Below are 26,408 nucleotides of genomic sequence, written 5' to 3'. Positions count from 1 at the left end.
ATCGACCCGTATGTACAAAGTGTCAAACACCGAACTTAAAGCACTAGAAGAATATATAAACACATCAATAGCTGCGGGGCTCATTCGCCCTTCAACCTCACCTGTAGCCGCGGGATTTTTTTTTGTTGAAAAGAAGGACAAGTCCCTACGGCCTTGTATAGACTACCGCGCTCTGAACCAGATTACTATCAAGAATAAGTATCCACTTCCACTCCTCGATTCTGCATTTACGCCCTTACAGTCAGCAAAATTTTTTACTAAACTCGATCTACGCAACGCTTACCATCTAGTTCGCATCCGAGAGGGGGACAAATGGAAGACCGCATTCAACACCTCTCTCTGACATTTTGAGTATTTAGTAATGCCTTTTGGACTCACTAATGCACCTGGCGTGTTTCAGGGTTTCATTAATGACATTTTTCGGGATATGACAGGTCGGTTTCTTTTCGTTTACCTGGACGATATATTAATTTACTCTTCGACATTTGACGAACATGTGCAGCAGGTTCGGTTAGTCCTGCAGCGATTGCTCGAGAACAAACTGTTCGTCAAGGCGGAAAAATGCGAGTTTCATTCATCCTCCATTCCCTTCTTAGGTTTTATCGTAGAGGAGGGTAGACTCAGACCTGACCCCGCTAAGGTAAAAGCAGTGGTAGACTGGCCCACTCCGGTTTCCAAGAAGCACCTTCAGAGATTCTTGGGCTTCTCTAATTTTTATCGGCGATTTATTCGTAATTTTAGTCGTGTCGCTGAGCCACTTACGAGGCTAACATCTACTAAGGTTCCGTTTGAATGGACACCCGAAGCAAATTCCTCGTTCTTGAGGTTGAAGAAATTGTTTACTTCAGCTCCTGTTCTTTGTTACCCTGACCGCTCTCTCCAATTTGTTGTTGAGGTAGACGCTTCTGATTCAGGCGTAGGGGCCGTACTCTCCCAGCAATCTACCACCGACCAGAAGTTGCACCCCTGCGCTTTCTTCTCCCGTCGCCTATCCCCTGCGGAGAGGAATTACGACATTGGCAACAGGGAGCTTCTGGCGGTCATCTTGGCCCTTCAGGAATGGAGACATTGGCTGGAAGGGGCGGGGCTACCGTTCATCATCTACACGGACCACAAGAACTTGTCCTACTTAAGAACCGCACAGAGACTGAACCCTCGCCAGGCCAGGTGGGCACTGTTTCTAACCAGTTTTCATTTTATCATCACCTTCCGACCTGGCTCTCAGAATGGGAAGCCTGATGCCCTGTCCCGTCTCTACTCACCGTCTTTTGAGAATTCATCCCCTGTACCAATTGTTCCCCATACCCAAATCATTGGGGGACTCCAGTGGGACATCGAGCGGCAAGTCTTGGAGGCCCTGAAATCAGACACATCTCCTCGGGGCTGTCCACCAGGTCGGTTGTTTGTGATTCCTCGGCTCCGTTCCAGCGTTCTGGATTGGGCACATGGGTCGAAGATCGCTTGCCATCCAGGTACTCGTCGCACCTGTTTTGTCCTCTCCCAGCGTTTTTGGTGGCCATCCATTCTGGCAGATACAAAGGCTTTTGTGGCAGCATGTCGGATCTGCGCCCGGAACAAGGCATCCCACCAGGCTCCAGTAGGACTGTTACACCCATTACCCATCCCCTCCCGCTCTTGGTCACACATAGCCGTGGACTTTGTCACGGGGCTTGCCCCCCTCCGAGGGAAAAGACACTGTCTTGACCATTGTGGACCGGTTCTCGAAGATGGCCCACTTCGTGGCCCTCCCCAAGCTGCCTTCTGCTCTGGAAACAGCCCAACTACTAGTGCTCCACGCTTTCCGGCTGCACGGCATCCCCACTGATGTGGTATCCGACAGAGGCCCACAGTTCTCCTCGGCCGTCTGGAGGGCATTCTGCAAATCTCTGGGGGAATCCCCTAGCCTATCCTCCGGCTACCACCCACAGAGCAATGGACAAACAGAGCGGACCAACCAAGACCTGGAGGCGGCCATCCGGTGCACCTGTCATCAGCAACCCTCAACCTGGTCTGAGAATCTCCCATGGATTGAATACACCCACAATTCCCTCATTAGCTCCGCCACCGGCCTGTCTCCATTTCACGTCGCCTATGGTTTCCAGCCGCCAGTGTTTCCATCTAACCAACCCAACGCCGACGTACCATCCGTAACTGCACACCTGCGTCGGGCTCACCAGGCTTGGCGCAACACCAGGACGGCATTAAAGAGAACATCGGCCAGGAACCAACTTTTAGCCAACCGCCATCGCACACCAGGCCCTCACTACCAGTTGGGACAGAAGGTTTGGTTATCGTCCCGGGACCTACCACTAGCCACCGACTCAAGGAAACTGGCTCCCAGATTTATTGGACCATTTCCTAGTGTGAAGATCATCAACCGCGTTGCAGTCAAGCTCCGTCTTCCTGAATCTCTCAAGTGCCATCCTGTGTTTCACGTGTCCCGCATCAAGCCTGTCGCATCCAGCCCGCTCAGTCCTCCTGAGGTACCGCCTCCTCCACCCAGGCTGGTTGAGGGTCACCCGGCGTTTACAGTCAACACCATCCTGGATGTGAGAAGAAGGGGCAGGGGTTTCCAATACCTGGTAGACTGGGAGGGGTACGGCCCGGAGGAGCGGTTATGGATTTCTAGATCGCTTATAATCGAGGGGGGGGGGGTACTGTGGTAATCTGAAAATTCATTGCTCAATTATGTGTTGTCTGTACACCTGTTCAATCTCTCTCTTGTCCACAGTATGGAGTGCAGCTGGCACAAGGCAGCAGCACACACCTGAGATTGATTAGAAGCAGCCTACTTAACCTGGCTGCTGACGGCCTGTGAGCGCCGGAACTTTGTAACTGCTTGCAACCTGTTGGTCGTGCCAGAGAACTCACTAGTTCGTTGTGTACCATTCTTCTCAGGTTTGCCTGTATTATTCCTAGCCTTGTCTAGCGTTTTTATTTTGTACTCTATTTACTTCTTTCATGAAGTATGTTTTCCTAGCCTTGTCTAGCGTTTTTATTTGGGACTTTGTTTTTCTATTAACTTCTCTCATGAAGTATTTTTCCTAGCCTTGTCTAGCGCTTTTAGTTTTGTGTTTTTTTTCTCTTAGTAGTTTTTTTTACATGGTGTGTTTTTTGTGTTTACCACCATCGCCTTTGTTTTGTTACTTTGTGCTTTCTCCTAAATAAAAGGAAGACCAATTCTATACACTTTTCGTCTCTGCATCCCTGGGATCCACCTCACCAATTCCTAACAGGTTGACTTATTTCTTAATTTATTGCATTGTTTTTTGAGAGTTGAAAGGAGTAATTTGAGGTTGATATTATTGGGTTGTTTATCTACTTCTGTTTTACATTTTTGGTATTCAGAGTATTTTCTGTCTCTGTCTTTTATGGCAGCTAATAGGTCCGGATTCATCCATGGTTCCGAGCGGGCTTTGATCCTGACTGTTTTCACGGGAGCCATATCATTTAGTATCTTTAGGAACGCCGTTTTGAAGCGATCCCAAGCAACATCGACCAGGTTGCTCGCGAGCACAGGGGACCAGTCCCACTCATCTAATTTTAAATTGAAATTGTCATTGGAGTATTTTTTGAGGGATCTGGATTGGGCTGTTATGTGGCCATTGGCTTTGGGTTTAGCTATTTTGCGGGTGCAGAAGGTTAGATAGTGGTCGCTAAGACCACAGATCATGACCCCACTATTTTTTATTTTAGGCCGGTCTGAAGTGAGAATGAGATCTATGGTTGATTGGGTGGAATCACACACCCTTGTAGGTAGCGCTATTAGCTGGGAAAGACCGTGCAGATTACAAAACTTGCTGTAGGATCTGAAGACAGTTCGCATCTTTGCGTTGAATATCTGTGTTCAGATCCCCAGTTATAATTTTCTCCACGTTGTCTGTTTCTGCCAAGCACTCTTCCAGAGCCCCGTAGAAATCACTCTGATTAGGGGGTCTATAAACAATCCCTATTAGTACCGGCTTAGCGTTTTTAAATTTGATTTCCGCCCACACAGATTCCAGGTCATTGTGGTTAAGATCAGTGCGAGTTATGTATTTAATATCTTGGTGAATATACATACAAACCCCCCCCCCCCCCGTGTTTATTCCTATCCTTTCTGATAACCGAAAGGTTTTCTATTTCTATCTCTGAGTCAGAAATACTTGGATCAAATTTGCACACAAAACACAAGATTTTTACCTTCGTGTTGAGGAACATTTCTCTGATTTGGTCGAGTTTAGCTCCAGAGAGGCTGTTCACATTAAGGTGGATGATGTGTAGACCCACTGGAACCAAAAAGAGCATCAGAGTCCGCTGTGTTGTGGTACTGACCAGAAAAGTTGTTGGTTATTATTGCTGTTGAAGTTGAGAGCAGGAGGAAGATAAGGGAGAGAGAGGAGAGAGAGAGAGAGGCATATTGATCTTCCTCCAGTTAGGGGTGGGGGAGGATTTCCTTTTGGCGGGCTTTTTTGAAGACAAAGAGAAAGAGAACAACGAAAATGTTTGTGTAAAGGCGCCTCTAAATCCTGTGTATGCCGCGTCCTCGACCGTCAGGGCCGGGGAGAGGCCGCGTGGGCCCCCGCCATCTCGTGCATTTCCCCGCCATCACCGATGTCTGGGTCGCCGTCCGCCGCCGCACCGTTCACCGCCGCTGAGTCGCTGCCTTCTCCGATGACTGGGTCGTCCTCCACCGCCGCCGCCGAGCCTCCGACCGTGTCGATGAAGGGGGCGAAGTCCTCCGCCGCGCACAGGTGAGCTTGAGCTGAGATGAGCCGGTAGCCGAGTTAGCTTCGATGGCGACGCTAGCAGTAGCATTGCTAGTCTTCGCCAGTCGGGACATTAACCGTGTTGTTACAGGTCCAGGGTTGAGTTCAGTCTCTCCTGATAGTAGAAGTAATAGTAGTATTATTGACTTTCTGTCTATCCTTCCAGTCAGGGGCATGTTCCCTTTGCCTCGATGTGCAGTCAAGCACGATGCTAACACGTTAGCTCCAAAGCCAAGGTGCTTCGCCGATGTATTGTCGTGGAGATAAAAGTCGCTGTGAATGTCCATTTCGCGTTCTTGACTCTCATTTTAAGAGGGTAAAATATCCGAGGAGGTTTAAATTATAAATCCGTGATCCACAGTAGAAAAAGGAGGAAGTGTGGGATAATCCGAGCAGTTGATTGAATTCCCAATCGGGAGCGAAAGAGTGCGACCGCTCATCTTGGCGTCCAATGCAAAGTTGCTGTTACACCCTTATGTACAGTACTACTACTGTATCTGTAGTAAACAGATCAAAACATGTACAGTACTACTACTGTATCTGTAGTAAACAGATAAAACATGTACAGTACTACTACTGTATCTGTAGTAAACAGATCAAACCATTTACAGTACTACTACTGTATCTGTAGTAAACAGATCAAAACAGATTAATACTACTGTATCTGTAGTAAACAGATAGAGTACTACTACTGTATCTCTAGTAAACAGATACAGCACTACTACTGTATCTCTAGTAAACAGATCAAAACATGTACAGTACTACTATTGTATCTGTAGTAACCAGATCAAAACATGTACAGTACTACTACTGTGTCTATAGTAAACAGAGAAAACATGTACAGTACTACTACTGTATATGTAGCAAACAGATTAAACATGTACAGTACTACTACTGTATCTGTAGTAAACAGATAAAACATGTACAGTACTACTACTGTATCTGTCATAAACGGATCAAAACCTGTACAGTACTACTACTGTGTCAGTAGTTAACAGATACAGTACTACTGCTGTATCTGTAGTAAACAGATAAAACATGTACAGTACTACTACTGTATCTGTAGTAAACAGATCAGATTAAACATGTACAGTACTACTACTGTATCTGTAGTAAACAGATACAGTATTACTACTGTATCTCTAGTAAACAGATCAAAACATGTACAGTACTACTACTGTATGTGTAGTAAACAGATCAAAACATGTACAGTACTACTACTGTATCTGAGCTAAACAGATACATACTACTGTATCTGTAGTAAACATGTAAAGTACTACAACTGTATCTGCACAAAGTTAGAGCCATTGTCTAATAAGAAATATTCAGATTATGTCCTGCAAGCCTCAAAGACAACTTAGATGTCAATCATGTGGATAACATTCACATGTGATCATTTTCTATATTTTGAATAAATCATACAAAATAATAGAAGAGAAGGGGCAGCATGGTCGAACAGGGGTTAGTGCGTTTGCCTCACAATAAGAGGGTCTGGGTCTGATCCCCGGGCTCCGGGTCTTTCTGTGTGGAGTATGTTCTCCCCGTGATTGCATAGGTTCCCTCTGGGTACTCCGGCTTCCTCCGACCTCCAAAGACATGCACCTGGGGGTAGGCCACTCCCACCTCCAAAGACATGCACCTTTTGTAGACACTTGTCTACCCCGCCTTACGTCTGAGTGCAGCTGGGATAGGCTTCAACACAAAATGGATGGATGGATGATTTTTATAGTTTAACTGCTGTGAGTACACTACTATAACAGAGAAATGTAGTTGTGCAAATGTTTTTGCCACAGACTTATCCCAGATTTTTGACTTTTACATTTTCATTCCTGAGTGTCTACTTACTGTATGTAATATTATGATTTCACTAACATCTCATATTGATCTCCTTGGACAGTTGGCGCCACATGCCCACAATGCACTCATTTGGGGGTTGACTTGATCCTTGTACAGTTGTGCAAGTGTTTTTGAAACAGACTTATCCGAGATTTTTGACTTTTACATTTTCATTCCATTTACTGTCATTCACTGCAATGTTTACAAACGCTTCTCTTTGGGTCCGAAACACTTTATACGTTTCCATCCATGCACACATCAAATTGATGATTCTGGAGCCACAAATGGTTGGACTTGCACTTACGCATCTTATGCAAGTTATTGGACTTTGCTGTGGGTTGTGGGTAAATTTTATCCGCTGCTATGCTAAGCTGTAACAACACACTTGTGCGCGCACAGTAGCTGATTAATTCTGACTGGGCAGCACAAGTAGCCTCTTTTAGTTCCGTTTTGTAGTTACGTTACAGCGTCCTCAAATTCAATTTAAAAGCAAGACTGAAGTTTATGCATGGTCCTTTTTTTTTATTTTTTAAGTAATGTTAATAGACCTTTCAAAACCGTTTTTAAGATTGTTTATGAGATTTTAGGATAATTAAAAAAAATTTTTAAGGCCTTAAATTCAAATTGCTAGATTTAAGACTTTTAAAAACATGGCGGAAATCCCGAGTATGTCGTACTTGGAACTCAATTTTACTTACGACAATTCACTTTCTATATGTGTACATATTAATATTACACATGAATTAACAGACATCACCGTATTGCAAACACAAACATCACATTCACAAAGTCTGTTATCAATAACTTTTGTGTTATGTTCAAATATTTTGTGTTCCTAATAACTTCTGTGTTATGTTCACAACTTTTGTGTTCCGAATGACTTTTGTGTTATCAATCAATCAATCAATCAATGTTTATTTATATGTTCACAACTCTTGGTTATTAATGTTTGTGTTATGTTCAGAACTTTTGTGTTGTTGATGACTTTTGTGTTATGTTCAGAACTTTTGTGTTATTAATAACTTTTGTGTTATGTTAACATTAGTGTTGTTGATAACTTTTGTGTTATGTTCAGAACTTTTGTGTTGTGTTCATAATCTTTGTGTTGATAACTTTTGTGTTGTTGGTATCTTTTGTGTTATGTTAATAATGTTGGTGTTGTTCATAACTTTTGTGTTGTGTTGATAACTTGTGTTATGTTGATAACTTTTGTGTTGTGTTGATCATTTTTGTGTTGTGTTGATCATTTTTGTGTTGTTGATAATGGTGTGATTAAAAACTTTTGTGAGCGTATTAATACTGTGAGTGAGGTGTGGACTCACCAGAAGAGGGTCCGAGAAATCGGGCAGGTCAGGAACCAGAACTCCAACCAGTGCGCACACGACAATCAGAAGTGTGCACACGCCCAGAACCACCACCGGCCAATCAGCGATCAGCTCAGAATAACTGCAAACATCAATATTAAATACATTTTTGTCATCTTTATTACAATAATGTATGAGTAATGTAAAAATACTGTACAAAATAATGTATGAAATATTTTGTCTTTATTAATTCTGTATAAATAATGTATACATAATGTGTGACTCATTTACAAATATTGTACAAAATGTAAGAATGTGTTTGTCTTTATTCTGTACAAATAATGTATGGAAGATTTTGTCATTATTATTTCTGTGTATGAATATTGTACACAACAATGTATGAACTATTTTGTCTTTATTAATTCTGTATGAATGATGTAGGAATTGTTCTGTCATAATTAATTTTGTATGAAGAGGTGGCGCAAGGGAGCCAATTTTGAATTTTAATATGACATTTTTTGCCATACTTGACATGCCTGCAAAATATGGAGATTTTCGTGCATGTTTGGCTCTGTACCGAGGATGTCGTTGTGGCTTGTGCAGCCCTTTGAAACACTTGTGATTTAGGGCTATATAAATAAACATTGATTGATTGATGTTAAGGAACTCAAAAAGGCATCCAAACGTATAGAAGAAAACAAACAGCAATTTCAATAGAGCCCCTGCGGGGCTCTGCATCACCCCTGCGCTGCTCGGGCCCAAATTGCATATTAATATATTATATAATATTGAGTTAAAATTCTGTAAAGTAGGAGGAGCCTATTTGAAGTCTTCTGTACTTTGTGATTCAGAAAAAAAATGATTAGCTTTGCTGCTCGACTTTCTTTCTGCAGTCATCAGAATGAATAATAAAAACATAATACATCACAATAACTATTTTCTGTTGCCAACAACAAACTGATGATTACCATATTATAATATATAATAATAAATCATTTCTGTTGCAATGTTTACAACTTTGACAACATAAAATCTGCAACAACACTGATTATTAACATTTCATAATAAATATATAAATTATTTCTGTTGCCATGTCTACAACTTTGATAACATAAAAGCTTCAACAACACAAATTGATTATTAACATTTTATAATAAATACCAATCCATCCATTTTCTACCGCTTGTCCCTCTTGTTTTTCTGTTGCAACGTCTACAACTTTGACAAAATAAAGCTTCAACAACACAAACTGATTTTTAATACAAATAAATAACACCAAACTGTTAAATCAACTAAACAGTTTGGTATTTTTTTCATAAGTTGTTCCATCTTTAGTGCACATTGTCTTTAATTTAAAAAAAATAATAATAATAATATGTGCAAAAAAAACTAAATACTGCCCATGAAGCAACAAATAACGTGGATGGATGTAAGACAGACTCATGAAGAAATAAAGCATTTGATATATTCCATAAAATTAATATCAATATCGAGACACTTTGTGACAGGACTTACCTTTTCGGGAATCGAAAGGGTCGAGTGGGGCTGGAAAAACAAAAAGAGACAAAAGTTACATTTTGATGTCAAAGTAGAAGCCGAATATTAAATACTTAGTTAAAATCTTTATAGTATATTTACAATTTACAAGTTTAGCCACAACTTTTTCTATGTGTGATTTAAAAGACAAGTTCGCGTCAATAACAATCGACACGTACTTAAATGTCGTGACCATTTCAAGTTCAACCTTATGAGCAGCTGATATTTTCTGGAATGTTCAATGGCAGTCATTTACCATTTAAAAATAACATCACTTTAAAATTCTCCGCATTTAACACTAGTTTCAGCCGAGTCAGCTTGGACTGAACAACATCAAAAGCTGACTGCAGGAGCTCAAAGGTTCGCACAACAGGGGTGGATGAACAATATATGACCGCATCCTCTACATAAAAGTGGAACGCGGCATCCGACACATTATCACATAGTAAAAAACAACAACGGACCTGACATGGAACCCAGCGGTACACCCTTTAATACAGGGAGGAAAGATGAGGAGGACCCAGCAAACTGGACGCATTGGGTTCTATCAGATAAGTAATCAGAAAACCACTTTACAGCCTGAAGAGATAGACTAATTATGTGCAGTCTGTCTGCCAGAACGATATACCGTATTTTTCGGAGTATAAGTCGCTCCGGAGTATAAGTTGCACCGGCCGAAAATGCATAATAAAGAAGGAAAAAAACATATATAACTCGCATTTTTTGGGGAAATTTATTTGATAAAACCCAACACCAAGAATAGACATTTGAAAGGCAATTTAAAATAAATAAAGAATAGTGAACAACAGGCTGAATAAGTGTACGTTATATGACGCATAAATAACCAACTGAGAACGTGCCTGGTATGTTAACGTAACATATTATGGTAAGAGTCATTCAAATAACTATAACATATAGAACATGCTGTACGTTTACCAAACAATCTGTCACTCCTAATCGCTAAATCCGATGAAATCTTATACGTCTAGTCTCTTACGTGAATGAGCTAAATAATATTATTTGATATTTTACGGTAATGTGTTAATAATTTCACACATAAGTCGCTCCTGAGTATAAGTCGCACCCCAAACTATGAAAAAAACTGCGGTTTATAGTCCAAAAAATACGGTAGTCGACTGTATCAAATGGTCGATAAATAGAGCTTCACAATATTTTTTACTATTCAATGCTTCAATAATATCCTTCACAACTTTGATAGCAGCAGTTACGGTGCTATGTCTAGGTTTAGCCCAGACCCTCACTAGGTCCAGTTTAGGAAGTAGACTTCTAAAATTTAGGTGAATAATCCAAGCCCAGATATAGCTTTAAAATCACAAGCACTTCAAATATGGACCAAGGTTAGAATGAACATTTCCTGACAAAAGGAGCAAACAACAATAAAACATTTCTTTTTCAGTAGCATTAATAAAGGTGCTGATTGAATATGTCCATCCCAAGGTCGAATTACTGGATAACAACAGAAAGATAACCACCAACCATGAGGACTAAAAGGTCAAACAAGGTAACGTCATTTCTTCAGTTAAGCCAGTATCTGTCATGTTCCCCGTTTGTGCCTTTTTAAAGCGACTTAAGGATCATGATGCTCATAAGAGTTTCCATGGCTCTGCAACGGGTGGAGCAAAGCCAAAAAGAAAAAAAACATGTTGATTCACATGAAGCAGAGAGCAGGAATATCAGAGTTTATATTTTTTTACCCTGAAGTAGACAATGACGTTGCATCACGTCACCTGTAATCAAGAACTGAACTGAAGCTCGACGAAGCAGCACAGTGAAAATCCACATCAAAATCAGGACGAGTCGCGGTCCAAGACAGCAGGAAAAACAATTCCCAGAACCAGAAGAAAGAAGCGCCTTCCTTACTTGCCGGTCCAGGCAGATGTAGCAACACGGTGGCCCCAGCAGACACGCCGAGAGCAACCACGCAGGAACATCTGGTTACTGAGGAAAACAGACTCGGATTCGGGACACCACAGCAGCACTCAGCTCCAGCGTTCCCAGGCCATGCACATGGATCGACGCGACGGTCCCCAACAGATTGGCAGGAGACGCACGCAGGCCACGACACTGGACCAAACCAGGGATTATGGCCGCAGCAGCAGGCCTCGGCAGATGATCAACTGACCCCGGACGGAAAAGTTCCGACCTGGATGGACAGGCCCCGCCCCCCGCCAGTCGCAGCAGCACGCCTCAGTGAGCTAAACACCGGACTCAAAAAGCGTCCCCACTCCTCCGAGCAAAATGTTTGTAAAATTAATAAAAAAAGAAGGCAAAACTTAAACATTTGTTTAATAAAAAGACTCAACATTAATCAAATAAAAGCTAGTGAAGACAAAAACTAATTACTCAACAAGCACACACACGCTGCCATCTTGGATTTGAAGTCCTGATGTGTCACATGTGTCAAACTCAAGGACCAAAAAGAATGCTGAAAAACGCCCGACTCAGTAAACTCGTGCACACCATGAAGAAAAGTCCAAAGACAAGTCAATTCAGTCCTGCCATTGCTCCTCCCACCAGCTGATGAACGCTAGCCGTCAGCAGGCAGAACTAGGGCAGCGGAGCAAACATGCTCTGGCAGAGCCATGAGGAGGTGGTGGGCGCCATGGCGATGTCCTTAAGACAAATGTCAGCGGTTGTTTGGGACGCAGCAGGTAAAAAACATTTTACAGTCCAGGTGGACGTGAATGAAGACTTTGACCATGAAAAAGTGAAAAAACAGAACTTACGTGAGTCCAGCGGGACGTGGTGGACACTGCAGGTGTTGATGGTGGTGCAGATCACGGCGGGAGTAAGTGCAACACGAGCAGCTGGGCGTGCCAGGTGCATGAGTGGCCAGGAGGGGGCAGCACAAGCTACACTGCTGGCAGCAGACGTGTGACGGACAGACACATGTGGAGGTCGCGCTTAAAGACACCGTCACAGGAAGTTGCTGTCCTTCGGTGGGGGGGGCAAGGAGGCACGTCCTGTGGGCGCCGTTGTGTTGGCCAACTCCACCGTTTTGGATTAGTCCGTTGGTCTTGTGGACAGGAAGGTCTTCTCCACAGGAAGCCGCTGAGACAACTTCCTGCTTCTTGCTGCATGCTGAAGGTGCGTTGGTGTCGGCGCTGACAGGAGCGCGTCCTTCATGGCTGGCGTCGCTTAGGGCCATTGTCCTCTACAGTGGACCTACCTGGAACACTCACTTCTCTGAGGTGAAAGAAAAAAGACAAAAACACAAGTTATCCATGTTCCTGAGATATTTGACTTTCATTTCTGTCAAGCATGAAGATGTGTACACTGCATCTGAATCTACTGAAATTGAGGACGGCTTTGACAAGCACCGTGGTTATTATTTATGAATATTGAAATATTGTAAACCAGGGGTCACCAACGCGGTGCCCGCGGGCACCAGGTAGCCCGTAAGGACCAGATGAGTAGCCCGCTGGCCTGTTCTAAAAATAGCTCAAATAGCTGCCTCTATTTTTTAAATTTTATTTATTTACTAGCAATCTGGGCTCGACATTTTTAATTCTAAGAGAGACAAAACTCAAATAGAATTTGAAAATCCAAGAAAATATTTTAAAGACTTGGTCTTCACTAACTGACAAAGAAACATAACAGATTTGGTGTCCAGTTCAAAGTGTGACATGAATTATTTACAAATTTGAGAGTTGACTTTTGTATTTTACACGAGTTATTATTTGTACAAACGTGGTGCAAAGTAATTCATGATTTGTTAAAAAATGTTAGTGGCTAGCTAGTTAAAATGGGATATTGTGATTTCACAAGACTGTCTTAGAAGTGATCATTTGAAAATGTTCAATTTGAAAAATGTGCACTTAGAGAAAATATAAAAATAAAGTGTTGCATATTGATATTTATCTGTTTCTATATATATTTATTGTGAGAAATCATTAAGATGATCAGTGTTTCCACAAAGATAAATATCATTAATTATTAATAATAACAGAGTTAAAGGTAAATTGAGCAAATTGGCTATTTCTGGCAATTTATTTAAGTGTGTATCAAACTGGTAGCCCTTCGCATTAATCACTACCCAAGAAGTAGCTCTTGGTTTCAAAAAGGTTGGTGACCCCTGTTGTAAACACTCTCTTATTGATCCAACTCAACATCCATCCATCCATCCATTTTCTACCGCTTATTCCCTTCGGGGTCGCGGGATCAAACTCAACAGATCCTACAAATTAAACGTATATGTAGGAATGTGTATTGTTAGGATTTTATTGATAGCAATATCGATATCGGTTGTATTCGGTCATGTGACTTTTGAACGAAAGTAAAAGAACGAGGTGGACCACCAAACCAACATGGTGACTGTGTGAACTATCTGAGTATCTTATCACTAAAAGCAGATACCAGCAAAACATTAAAAACATGTTTTTTAAGAACTTCTAGACAAGATAAAATAATACCAAAAAAAATTATAAGAAATAACAAATAATACCAAGATAATACTTCAATGTAGGCCTGGGCGATATAGCCTGAAAATAAAATCTAAGATTTTTTACCACAAAAAAATTGTGTTATGATTTTTTCCCCTACTTTTTTAAGAAACCAATCAATACAAATGACAGAGAATATTCCAAACAAGTTTTTTATTTGATTAAAAGTAGTAGTTTCAATTTTACGCTGCATACAACACAACCATACGCTTATTCTAATTTGCATAATGTTGTTCTTTTTAGACCAGATATAAATAGTACTTTTTGTGCAATCATTTTCAAACAACTAAATTAAAAGAGCTTCCCCTGTGAAGCAATACTTCTGTCTTGAATTAAATACTTAAACAAAATGTAGCATTGCACATTGCATGCAAATCATCTCCAACATTGAGATGAATACTTTAATTACCAGTAGAGTGTAAAAACAAGTTGCCCTACATTGAAGCTATTATCATATACATCTGATTTATGACACAAAAACACTTCCAAAGTTGGCAAGTTAATAGATATGATGAAATTAGGATCAATCTCACGGAGATTCCTGAGACATTCTGAGAGTTAATGCAGAAGCCAGTCACGTGATCTGTGACGTAGGAGGAGGAACCACAGATCCCTTCCCCATCAACAACAATGCTAATCAAGCAGACATTGTGAGAGACGATTACTTTGAGAACAACTATGATCCAGAACTCGGGATGTACACAGAGTACTGGTATTTTTTAGTACCGGTTCCTAATTGGGTCGGTCCTCGTGGACCGTCAAGCTTCTGGACTAACGGTACTGCTATCTGTATTTTTTTATCCAGCAGAGCGTGGTCATTTTGACAAATCAGCTTGTAATAATTAAAAAGAGGAAGCAACACCTCCTCGTAGCCAACCATGAATCCACAGACTCGTAATAATAACCCAACGATCCAAGTAAAACAATAATCCATGAAGTTGCTTTGACGCAACATCAAATCCGCTGACAGATCTGTAGTCTGATTGATTGACTGAAACTTTTATTAGTAGATTGCACAGTACAGTACATATTCCGTACAATTGACCACTAAATGGTAACACCCGAATAAGTTTTTCAACTTGTTTAAGTCGGGGTCCACGTTAATCAATTCATGGTATAGTCGCCGTCTGACTTTACTCCATCGCGGCGCATTTGCAACGTGACATCGAAACACACCTTGCTAAAATGTGTTGCAGTTCAGTGTGTCTCTTAACGCAACAACTGGACCATTAAGCATTACACTTGATCACTGACGCTTTTTATTTGTATTGTTCGCACGCACACACACACGCACGCACGCACACATAAAACAATAATATGAACATACGTCAATATGAATGTCATAATTACAAGTGAATGTGATTTATCAAAATTAGAAGTGGATGTGGTTTATCATAAATACAAGTGAATATGATTTATCATAATTACAAGTGAACGTGATTACTCACAATTACAAGTGAACGTGATATATCATAATTTCAAGTGGATGTGGTTGATCATAATTACAAGTGAATGTGATTCATCATAATTACAAGTGGACGTGATTTATTATAATTACAAGTGGACGTGATTTATCATAATTACAAGTGGATGTGATTTATCATAATTAAAAGTGAACGTGATTTATCATAATTACAAGTGGATGTGATTCATCATAATTACAAGTGGATGTGATTCATCATAATTACGAGTTAGCGTGATTTATCATAATTACAAGTGAACGTGATTTATCATAATTACAAGTGAACGTGATTTACTTTCTCACTGGCACTCATCGAGGGCGGACGCTCCCCTTTCCTCTCCCTTATCTCTCCTGCTTGCTTCTTTGTCTCGTCTTGTCTCAACTTTCTTGTTGCCTCTTTTTGCACCGCTCTCCAAATCTAAACTTTGGAACTACTTAACTGGCCTCAACGAAATTGACAAGATCTTGGGTTTGGAGGAACCCGCTTGTCTTGGCGGAGCGGTTGTTGCTGGACACACGACGGACTCTTGGGAGAAGGAGTGCCACGTGCCTGGCGACCCTTTCAGTCGAGGATGTGAAGATATAATTCCGAATAGGTGGATGAAAACAGGACATCTGCTGATTGGAGTAAGCGTTGCTCTGGTTTGTCTACAAATTGGAAGTTGCTGGCAGTCTTCAAAGTACCCCAAAGCTGCCACAAATGATTGGAGGATGCGGGAAGAACTGTGGACACTTTTGTGATTTGGATAACATCAGACTGTCTGCCCTGCAGGCTGAATTTTGAAGATCAGTCATAGACAATTTAGAGTGAAAAGCAAATTTTATTTTCACTCGCATACAAAACATTCTAACTTGGATTGTTTCCCTGGCTTCGAGACTCTCCCGAAGGACAGTGCGTCGAAGACACAACAAACTCCCTTCTCGTCTCTCATGGACACACACCTGTTGTTGTTGACTTTGGACTGACTATCGGCTGTACGACACCAAGGCCGCGTAACAGAGACATGCGGTAGGCATACTCACACACATGCATCCACAAAAATATATGCCACACACACATACCCCAACCCCCATCCAACGCCCTTGACGCGAATCCCTTAGGGGTGATGGACGGATGGGCAGCGCCTGAAGAGCTGCAGCCTGCCACCGTGACCCCACTCCCTCCCCTCTGTTGCTTGATATTTCGAGATGTATGTTGTAATCAGTGTTGTTTTTGACAACCATCTTACATTTAGTCTTAGTCTTAGTCTGTTGGACTAAAATGCTTATTAGTTTTAGTCACATTTTAGTCACTTTTATATGTGATAGTTTTAGTCCAGTTTTAGTCGACGAAAACTCAAAAGGGTTTTAGTCTAGTTTTAGTCGATGAAAAGTCAAAAAGGTTTTAGTCTAGTTTTAGTCCAAAAAAAAGAATAGAAAGTATAATATAAGTATATAAGTATAGTCTTCTAACAAATTAATTTAGGTCAGGGGTCGGCAACCTTTACCACTCAAAGAGCCATTTTGGCAAGTTTCACAAATTAAAGAAAGTAATGGGAGCCACAAAAAAAATTTAAAATTTAAAATGAAAAACACCGCATACAAAGCTTAAATGCTTTGTGCTATGTTAACCAGGGGTCTCCGACACACGCACCGGCACGCACTTTAATGTGGAAATTTGATGTTAGTGCAGCCCGCGAGTTTGTAATGAATGGCGCTTGATAGCGTCATACTTGCCAACCCTCTCATTTTTCCTGGGAGACTCCCGAATATCAGAGCGTGATGACACTGCATTTGGCGCCCTCTACAGTCTGCCCTAACAGTGTACCTGCTCGACCACAGGTAGAATGCAATTTCAGCTTGCTCACGTATGTGACAGCAAGGCGTACAACCTCAGCAGCCACACATCTTACACTGACGGTACCAATACCCAGAATCCCATGCAGCCCTAACTCTTCCGCTCAACCAACGCACGGAGAGGGGGGGGTGGGGGGGTTGATGTGTGGGGGGATTTGGTGGTAGCGGGGGTGTATAATGTAGACCGGAAGAGTTAGGGCTGCATGGGATTCTGGGTAATGGTTGTGTTGTGTTTATGTTGTGTTACGGTGGGATGTTCTCCAGAAATGTGTTTTTCATTCTTTTTTGGTGTGGGTTCACAGTGTGGCGCATATTTGTAACGTAACAATGTTAAAGTTGTTTGATACGGCTACCGTCAGTGTAAACTGTGTGGCTGATGAGTAAGTATGCTTTGCTGTCTCCTGTGTGTGCAAGTAATAACAACATGCAACATGTGGCTGGACTGGCACGCTGTATGTAAATGCTATAGAGGACAATTACTGCAGTGCAATTAGGGCACGCCCTTTATTTAGTAATTAGAGTGTAAATAGGATTATTTTTTCCCTGGGAGTAATCTATGAGAGACACTGAGATCCATAAGTCTCCTGGGAAAATCGGGGGGGTCGGCATGTATGTAGCTGAGCCGCATCAGAGTGGTCAAGGAGCCGCATGCGGCTCCGGAGCCGCGGGTTGCCGACCCCTGATTTAGGTCAATAAGTATTGGAGATTGCTGTTGGGCAGTGTCACACATAAGTTGTGAAAATAGCAGCAGATCTATAAGTTCAACCCATTGTAAGCTTGCAGATCTGCTATTTTTACAAATAACAACAATAAAGGAATGGTTTTAGACATATAAGGTTTCCACCCAACAGCAAATTTCTGATCCAAGGATTGTGTACTACACACAGATAAAGTGGTAACAGTGGAATCAAAGTTCATTACTCCAAAAAAGCCAAAAAACAAAAACATTCTACTTCAGCAATTGTGGCTTTATTTCTCAGAATTTGTTAAAGTACAATTAACATAAACATGCCCAAAATATGAGTGATGGATGAGGAACACATATGCTCAACTTGGCCCTGTCTGCCAGTGCAATTACAACAGATATCATACAACCCCACTCTCTTTAATTTGTGCAAACCATGTAATAAAATAATCCATTAATTCCTGATTCCTTAATGGGGCTGCACAATGTCACTTGTGGCTTTTAGGCTAAAGCTAGCAGACTCTACGTATAGCAGTAACTCAACCTGTTTAACATATCAAGTTACGTGCTGACAGAACGTACTCACAAAGAGATAACCACACCGTCACTGAATGTAAACATGGCTATACATGCTGCTAAAGTAACACACACATAATGAATAGGGATGTGCGTATCGATCCTGTGGTATCGATATATCGATACTCACATGCTACTCATTTGGCATCACTTTTCTGAAAAAAGTATCGATATAAACCAAAAAACGGTGTGTGGGGGGTGCAAGCATCACTTTCAGATGTTTTTGATGACTTACTTAACTTACTATGTGCTGGGACACCCCTGTACCTGGCAGAGTATAGAGCTGGCCCAGTCACGTGACAGGAGACAGCGAATGAGCGTCGTCAACGTGCAACACACACACAGCCAGCCGACAGCGATGCAGCCAGGCATATCCAGTGTTGTCCAATTGTTGACTTAAAACAGGCATTGTTTTGGTTTTTTTAGTAATGTTTACTGAATATTTTTGGTTAAATGATTATCCTAAATTCAAATAATTTCCACACAGGGGAATTTACTGTTAGTTGAAAATTGCTTGAGTATTTAAAACAAGATAAGAAAGTGATACAATTTGGAGATTCTTCATCTTTGCATTACAGTTTTATTTTTTTCCAAGAAAATCTTGAATATATGATTGAATGTGATTTTGGTTTTAATCTGTAACATGATTTCTTACATTTCGAAAACATTAGCCTATTTCATATTTCATTAATTGCTAATTATATCACAAACTTTAAAAAATAACTGCAGCTTCTTGCAATTCGGATTTGACTGTTAATTGGAAAGCCCTAATATTTAATTATTATTATATATAATATATAGTTATTATTATATATAATATTTAATTTATTTTTCATATTTATGTTATTTATTTTAATTTTACTTTTATTATATATTGACCATAATAAATGTGGTATAAATGGTCTGTATTTGTCTTGTGATTTGTCTTAAATAATAACAATAGTAATAATATTTTTGACTGACAAAAAATTGCCAATAAGAAATTATTGGTATCGGTATCGGTATCGATGAAAATGCAAGAAAAGGTATCGGTATCGTATTGAATCCTAAAAGTGTGGTATCGCCCATCCCTAATAATGAATTGGCCACTTCCTGGTACCGGCTTATAAGCCCAGCCAATTGGACCGCGGCGGTCACGTGACCAGAAAGCACGCACAGCGCTCAAAGAGTAAATAGCAGGCAAGAGCATACCAGTCAAATTCAAAAAGGTATGAATTTGACACCTGCGTTACACACAATAAACAGAAATGTCATGCATTTTAAACGTCTGACAGAGTACCCACTAACATTTTCGTCCGTTCTCGTCTCGTCAACGAAAACTCACACACGTCTCGTCATGTGTTCGTCATCAGAGAGACAGGTTTATCTCGTCACCGTCTCGTCATCGTCATGAAAAAAAGTGGCGTCAACGAAATGATTTCGTCATCGTCGACGAAAACAACACTGGTTGTAATATGTATACGTGCTTTGCTATGGAGGTTTTTCCCTCCCTCCAGACTGGGCCCCCTTAGGAGCCCAGTCTAGATTGTATTTTTTTTTCTCTTCCTTCTCCAGCGTTTACCTTTTTCCACACTTTTACAGGGAACCTTGTTCCTGTTCTGTAACCCTGTACACTGTTTGTTTGTCTAATCTTGAACGGGTTTGTGCTGAAAACAAAGTTTTGCTGTACTTGTGCAATGACAATAAAGACCTAGCTTTATCATAATTACAAGTAGGGCTGGGCGATATGGCCTTTTATTAATATCTCGATATTTTTAGGCCATGTCACGATAGACGATATATATCTGGATATTTTGCCTTAGCCTTGAATTAACACTTGATGCATATAATGACACCAGTATGATGAGTCCATGTGTCTACATTAAAACATTTTTGTTCATACTGCATTAATATATGCAAATGTAAACGTTCATGCAGAGAGGGAAATCACAACTATGTCAATTTACCAAAACTGTATTTATTAAACAGTTATTAAGCAGTGGCACAAACATTCATGTCATTTCAAAACATAAAGTGCAAGATTGTCAGACATTTTAAAACAAGCTATTAGTGCACTTTTGTGCATGATGTCACTAAGATGACATATCAAAACAACACTAAATTAAAGTGCACTTTTTGTACAGAACGCCACTACAATAGTTTAAAACAAATAAAGTGCACTTTTGTGCATGATGTCACACAAAATATTGGAATAACTGTCAAATAAAAATTTGCTGCATAATAGGAAATCAAATAGTGTATGTCCTTCGCCATGTGGTAGGTTACTGCGGACGTTATCTCCTTCTGTTGTTGACTATTTTTTTCATACGGTGTTGATGTGGAAATGGTTGCTTGGGCATTTTCTGGGTGTGGCACCGGCCTAGATGTTGACATGCGGAGTTTCAAGCATTCCTTATTTTCTAGCGGGTGACTTTTAAAATGATGCTACACATTAGCAGTGCTGCAACTTTTTGTAGCAACGCTTCTGCCGCATACTTGACATATTTCTGTTGTCTGTTCAACATCTTCCCGCTTGAAGCCAAACCACCGCCAGACGATGGATCCTGTGCTGTTTTTCTTGGAATTAATTCTTCTTTCATTTTTACCAGATTGGCACCTTCTTTCTCTCGTATTACCACTCGCACGGCTCCGCTAGCATCACAGCTAACGTTACCCATGCCGCTACCTCTCTGTTCCGCGAGAGCGTATGGCGTTGCACGCGTGACAGTATGTGACGTATGTAAGAAGGTGCGCTTGTTTTATGTCTCTGTGAGAAGGACAGACAAGAAAGAGTGAGAAACGTCTGTAGTGTAATGCCCGCAGCTAAAAGCAACTGCGTGAGAATGTTTATTCGAATATCACGATATAGTCATTTTCTATATCGCACAGAGACAAACCCGCGATATAACGAGCATATTCGATATATGGCCCAGCCCTAATTACAAGTGGATGTGATTTATCATAATTACAAGTGAACGGGATTTATCATAATTACAAGTGGAAGTGATTTATTATTATAACAAGTGGACATTATTTATCATAATTACAAGTGGATGTGATTACTCATAATTACAAGTGGACATGATTTATCATAATTACAAGTGAATGTGATTTATCATAATTACAAGTGGATGTGATTTGTTATCATTACAAGTGGATTAGGGCTGCAACTAACGATTAATTTGATCATCGATTAATCTGTCGATTATTACTTTGATTAATTGATTAATAATCGGATAAAAGAGACAAACTACATTTCTATCCTATCCAGTATTTTATTGAAAAAAAACAGCATACTGGCACCATGCTTATTTTGATTATTGTTTCTCAGCTGTTTGTAAATGTTGCAGTTTATAAAGGTTTATTAAAAATAATAATAATAATAAATACAAAAATAAATATTAAAAAATATATATAAAAATACCTCTGCGCATAGCATAGATCCAACGAATCGATGACTAAATTAATCTGCAACTATTTTAATAATCGATTTTAATCGATTTAATCGATTAGTTGTTGCAGCCCTAAAGTGGATGTGATTTATTATAATTACAAGTGAATGTGATTTATCATAATTACAAGTGAATGTGATTTATCATAATTACAAGTGAATGTGATTTAACATAATTACAAGTGGATGTGATTTATCATCATTACAAGTGGATGTGATTCATCATCATTACAAGTGGATGTGATTTATCATAATTACAAGTGAATGTGATTTATCATAATTACAAGTGGAGGTGATTTATCATAATTACAAGTGTACTTGATTTATCATAATTACAAGTGAATGTGATTCATCATAATTACAAGTCGATGTGATATGGATGTCATAAACTGGAGGAAAATAACTACTGATAGCTGTATCACTTTTCCAGAATCTTTACATTCCTCCTGAGACCTTTTCTATGATACAGTAGCACAGACCAAAAAGTACTCACACTACCATAAAAGTACACACACTGTACTATCATTTAGTAGAAGTACACACAATGTACCATAAAAGTATGTACAATGTACAATAAAGGTCTGCACACTGTACCATAAAGGTACGCACTGTAACATGCAAGTACACACACTGTACCGTCATGTCTTAAAAGTACACACACTGTACAATCATCGTATAGATACAGACACTGTACCATACATCTATACACCCTGTACCATCATGTCTTAAAAGTACACACACTGTACCATAAAACCACACACTGTACCATAATGTCTTAAATATACACACACTGAACCACAAAAGTACACACACTGTACCATTGAAGATAGACACACTGTACCATAAAACTACCCACACTCCACCATCATGTCTTAAAAGTACATACACTGTACCATAAAACTACACACACTGTACCATAAAACTACATACACTGCACTATCATGTCTTAAAAGTACACACACCCTACCATCGGGTCTTAAAGATACACACAGTGTACCATCCTGTCTTAAAGATACACAAACACTGTACCATAAAAGTACACACACAGTACCATCATGTCTTACAGATACACATACTGTACCATAAAAGTACACACACTGCACCATCATGTCATCAAAGTACACACACAGTACCATCATGTCTTACAGATATACACACTCTACCATAAAACTACACACACTGCACCATCATGTCTTAAAAGTACACACACTGTACCATAAAACTACACCCAAAGTACCATCAGGTTTTAAAGATACACACACTGCACCATCCTGTCTTAAAGATACACACACTCCACCATAAAACTACACACACTACACCATCATGTCTTAAAAGTACAAACTGTCCCATAAAACTACACACAAAGTACCATCAGGTTTTAAAGATACAAACACTGTACCATCCTGTCTTAAAGATGCACACACTACCATAAAAGTACACACACTGTACCATAAAAATACACACACTGCACCATCATCTCATAAAGGTACACACACAGTACCATCATGTCTTACAGATACACACACTGTACCATAAAAGTACACACACTGTACCATATAACTACACACACTGCACCATCATGTTGTAAAAGTACACACACTGTACCATAAAAAACACACTGCACCATCATGTAATAAAAGTACACACACAGTACCATCATGTCTTACAGATACACAAACTGTATAATAAAAGTACACACACTGTACCATAAATCTCCACACTGCACCCTCATGTCTTACAGATACACACACTGTGCCATAAAAGTACACACACTGTACAATCATCGTAAGGATACACACAATGTACCATAAAACTACACACACTGTACCATCATGTCCTAAATATACACACACTGAACCACAAAAGTACACACGCTGTACCTTTAAACTACACACACTGTACCATAAAACTACACACGCTGTACCATAAAACTACACACAGTGCACCATCATGTCTTAAAAATATGCACATACTGAGCCATCCTGTCTTAAAGATACACACACACACGTACTGTACCATAAAAGTACAAACACAGTACTATCATGTCTTACAGATACACACACTAACCATAAAAGTACACCCAGTGTACCACCATGTCTTAAACGTACACGCACTGTACCATAAAACACAAACACAGCACCATCATGTCTTACAGATACACACATTGTACCATAAAAGTACACAAACTGCACCACCATGTCTTAATTGTACACACACTGTACCATAATACTGCACACACAGCACCATCACGTCTTAAAAGTACACACATTGCATCATAAAACTACACACAGCGCTATCATGTCTTTAAGATACACACACAGTACCATCATGTCTTACAGATACACACACTGTGCCATAAAAGTACACACACTGTACAATCATCGTAAGGATACACACAATGTACCATAAAACTACACACACTGTACCATCATGTCCTAAATATACACACACTGAACCACAAAAGTACACACGCTGTACTATTAAACTACACACACTGTACCATAAAACTACACACGCTGTACCATAAAACTATACGCAGTGCACCATCATGTCTTAAAAATATGCACATACTGTGCCATCCTGTCTTAAAGATACACACACACACACACACGTACTGTACCATAAAAGTACAAACACAGTACTATCATGTCTTACAGATACACACACTTACCATAAAAGTACACCCAGTGTACCACCATGCCTTAAACGTACACGCACTATACCATAAAACACAAACACAGCACCATCATGTCTTACAGATACACACATTGTACCATAAAAGTACACACACTGCACCACCATGTCTTAATTGTACACACACTGTACCATAAACTGCACACACAGCACCATCATGTCTTAAAAGTACACACATTGCATCATAAAACTACACACAGCGCTATCATGTCTTTAAGATACACACACTGTGCCATAAAAGTACACACACTGTACAATCATTGTAAGGATACACACAATGTACCATAAAACTACACACACTGTACCATCATGTCCTAAATATACACACACTGAACCACAAAAGTACACACACTGTACCATAAAACTACATACGCTGTACAACAAAAGTACACACACTGTACCATAAAACTACACGCGCTGTACCATAAAACTACACACGCTGTACCACAAAAGTACACCCACTGTACCATAAAACTACACACACTGTACCATAAAACTACACACGCTGTACCATAAAACTACACACAGTGCACCATCATGTCTTAAAAATATGCACATACTGTGCCATCCTGTCTTAGATACACACACACACACACACACACACACACACTGTACCACAAAAGTACAAACACAGTACCATCATGTCTTACAGATACACACACTTACCATAAAAGTACACCCAGTGTACCACCATGTCTTAAACGTACACGCACTGTACCATAAAACTACAAACACAGCACCATCATGTCTTACAGATACACACATTGTACCATAAAAGTACACACACTGCACCACCATGTCTTAATTGTACACACACTGTACCATAATACTACACACACAGCACCATCACGTCTTAAAAGTACACACATTGCATCATAAAACTACACACACTGCACCATCATGTCTTAAAAGTACACACACAGCACCATGTCTTACAGATACATACACTGTACCACCATGTCTTAAACATACACACACTGTACCATAGAACTACACACAAAGTACCATCCTGTCTTAGATACACACACACACACACTGTACCACCATGTCTTAAACGTACACACAGTACCATAGAACTACACACAAAGTACCATCCTGTCTTAAAGATACACACACACACACACACACACACACACACACACACACACACACACTGTACCACCATGTCTTAAACGTACACACACTGTAACATAAAAGTACACACACAGCACCATCATGTCTCACAGATACTAACACAATACCATGAAGGTACACAGAGTATAGCATAAAACAACAGCAAGTGTAGCATATAAGTGCACATATATTATCATTGAAGCAGGCAAAGTAGAGAAAAAGAGGAAGAAACAAAAGCAACCGTTTCTTACCGTGCGTGGTTACGTTGTGTGTTCGGTGTTCGAATAACACGCGGCGTCCGAACGCAGACTCGCAGCAAACCCAAGAAGGACAGCAAGAACTAGTCCTCTGGAGCACTAAGCACGGAATCAAACTAACAACCGAGAAAGTCCCAAGCATGTCCGTCACTGAATGTTTCTTTTCTGTGCAGGAAGGAGGCGGGCTGTACCTGCCAGGACCACAACTCACTGGCAGGACATGACGTCACGCGTCGGCTTTAACCCTCTCACTGCCAAACAGCAGCTTACCGCTTACTCATGATGCATGTATTATTATTAGTATTACAATTATTATTATTATATTCTATAATATCAGCGACACTATCCATGTAATGTATCTACTGTAGGGACATAGTATCAGATTACTTTCTTTATTTACTGTAATGACATGGTATCAGATTACTTTCTGTATTTACTGTAAGTACATGGTATCAGATTACTTTCTGT

At 40.2% G+C, this 26,408-nt stretch overlaps 1 protein-coding gene across 3 annotated transcripts in view; it reads right to left on the bottom strand.

Annotated features, from left to right (window-relative positions):
- Window positions 1–26,142, bottom strand: part of disp1 (dispatched homolog 1 (Drosophila)) — a 71,203-nt gene extending 45,061 nt beyond the window's left edge. Inside the window, exons 1-4 of one of the 3 annotated variants that reach the window (XM_062042351.1) lie at window positions 25,935–26,142; window positions 12,172–12,631; window positions 9,404–9,433; window positions 7,907–8,030 (exon numbers count right to left, since the gene is read on the bottom strand). In XM_062042351.1, coding sequence (XP_061898335.1) covers window positions 7,907–8,030; window positions 9,404–9,433; window positions 12,172–12,593 — 576 coding nt within the window. In that variant the 5' untranslated portion in view covers window positions 12,594–12,631; window positions 25,935–26,142. Of the gene's footprint in view, window positions 1–4,182; window positions 4,579–7,906; window positions 8,031–9,403; window positions 9,434–12,171; window positions 12,632–25,934 lie in introns of those variants that run through there. The other 2 variants (XM_062042353.1, XM_062042352.1) reach the window with 2 other exon arrangements.
- Window positions 26,143–26,408: the final 266 nt, after the last annotated feature.

Source organism: Entelurus aequoreus, linkage group LG03, assembly GCF_033978785.1.
Source record: "Entelurus aequoreus isolate RoL-2023_Sb linkage group LG03, RoL_Eaeq_v1.1, whole genome shotgun sequence".
Taxonomy (NCBI): Eukaryota; Metazoa; Chordata; class Actinopteri; order Syngnathiformes; family Syngnathidae; genus Entelurus; species Entelurus aequoreus.
Note: the sequence above shows the minus strand (reverse complement) of the source record. Positions and strands in the feature narration are given on the sequence as shown.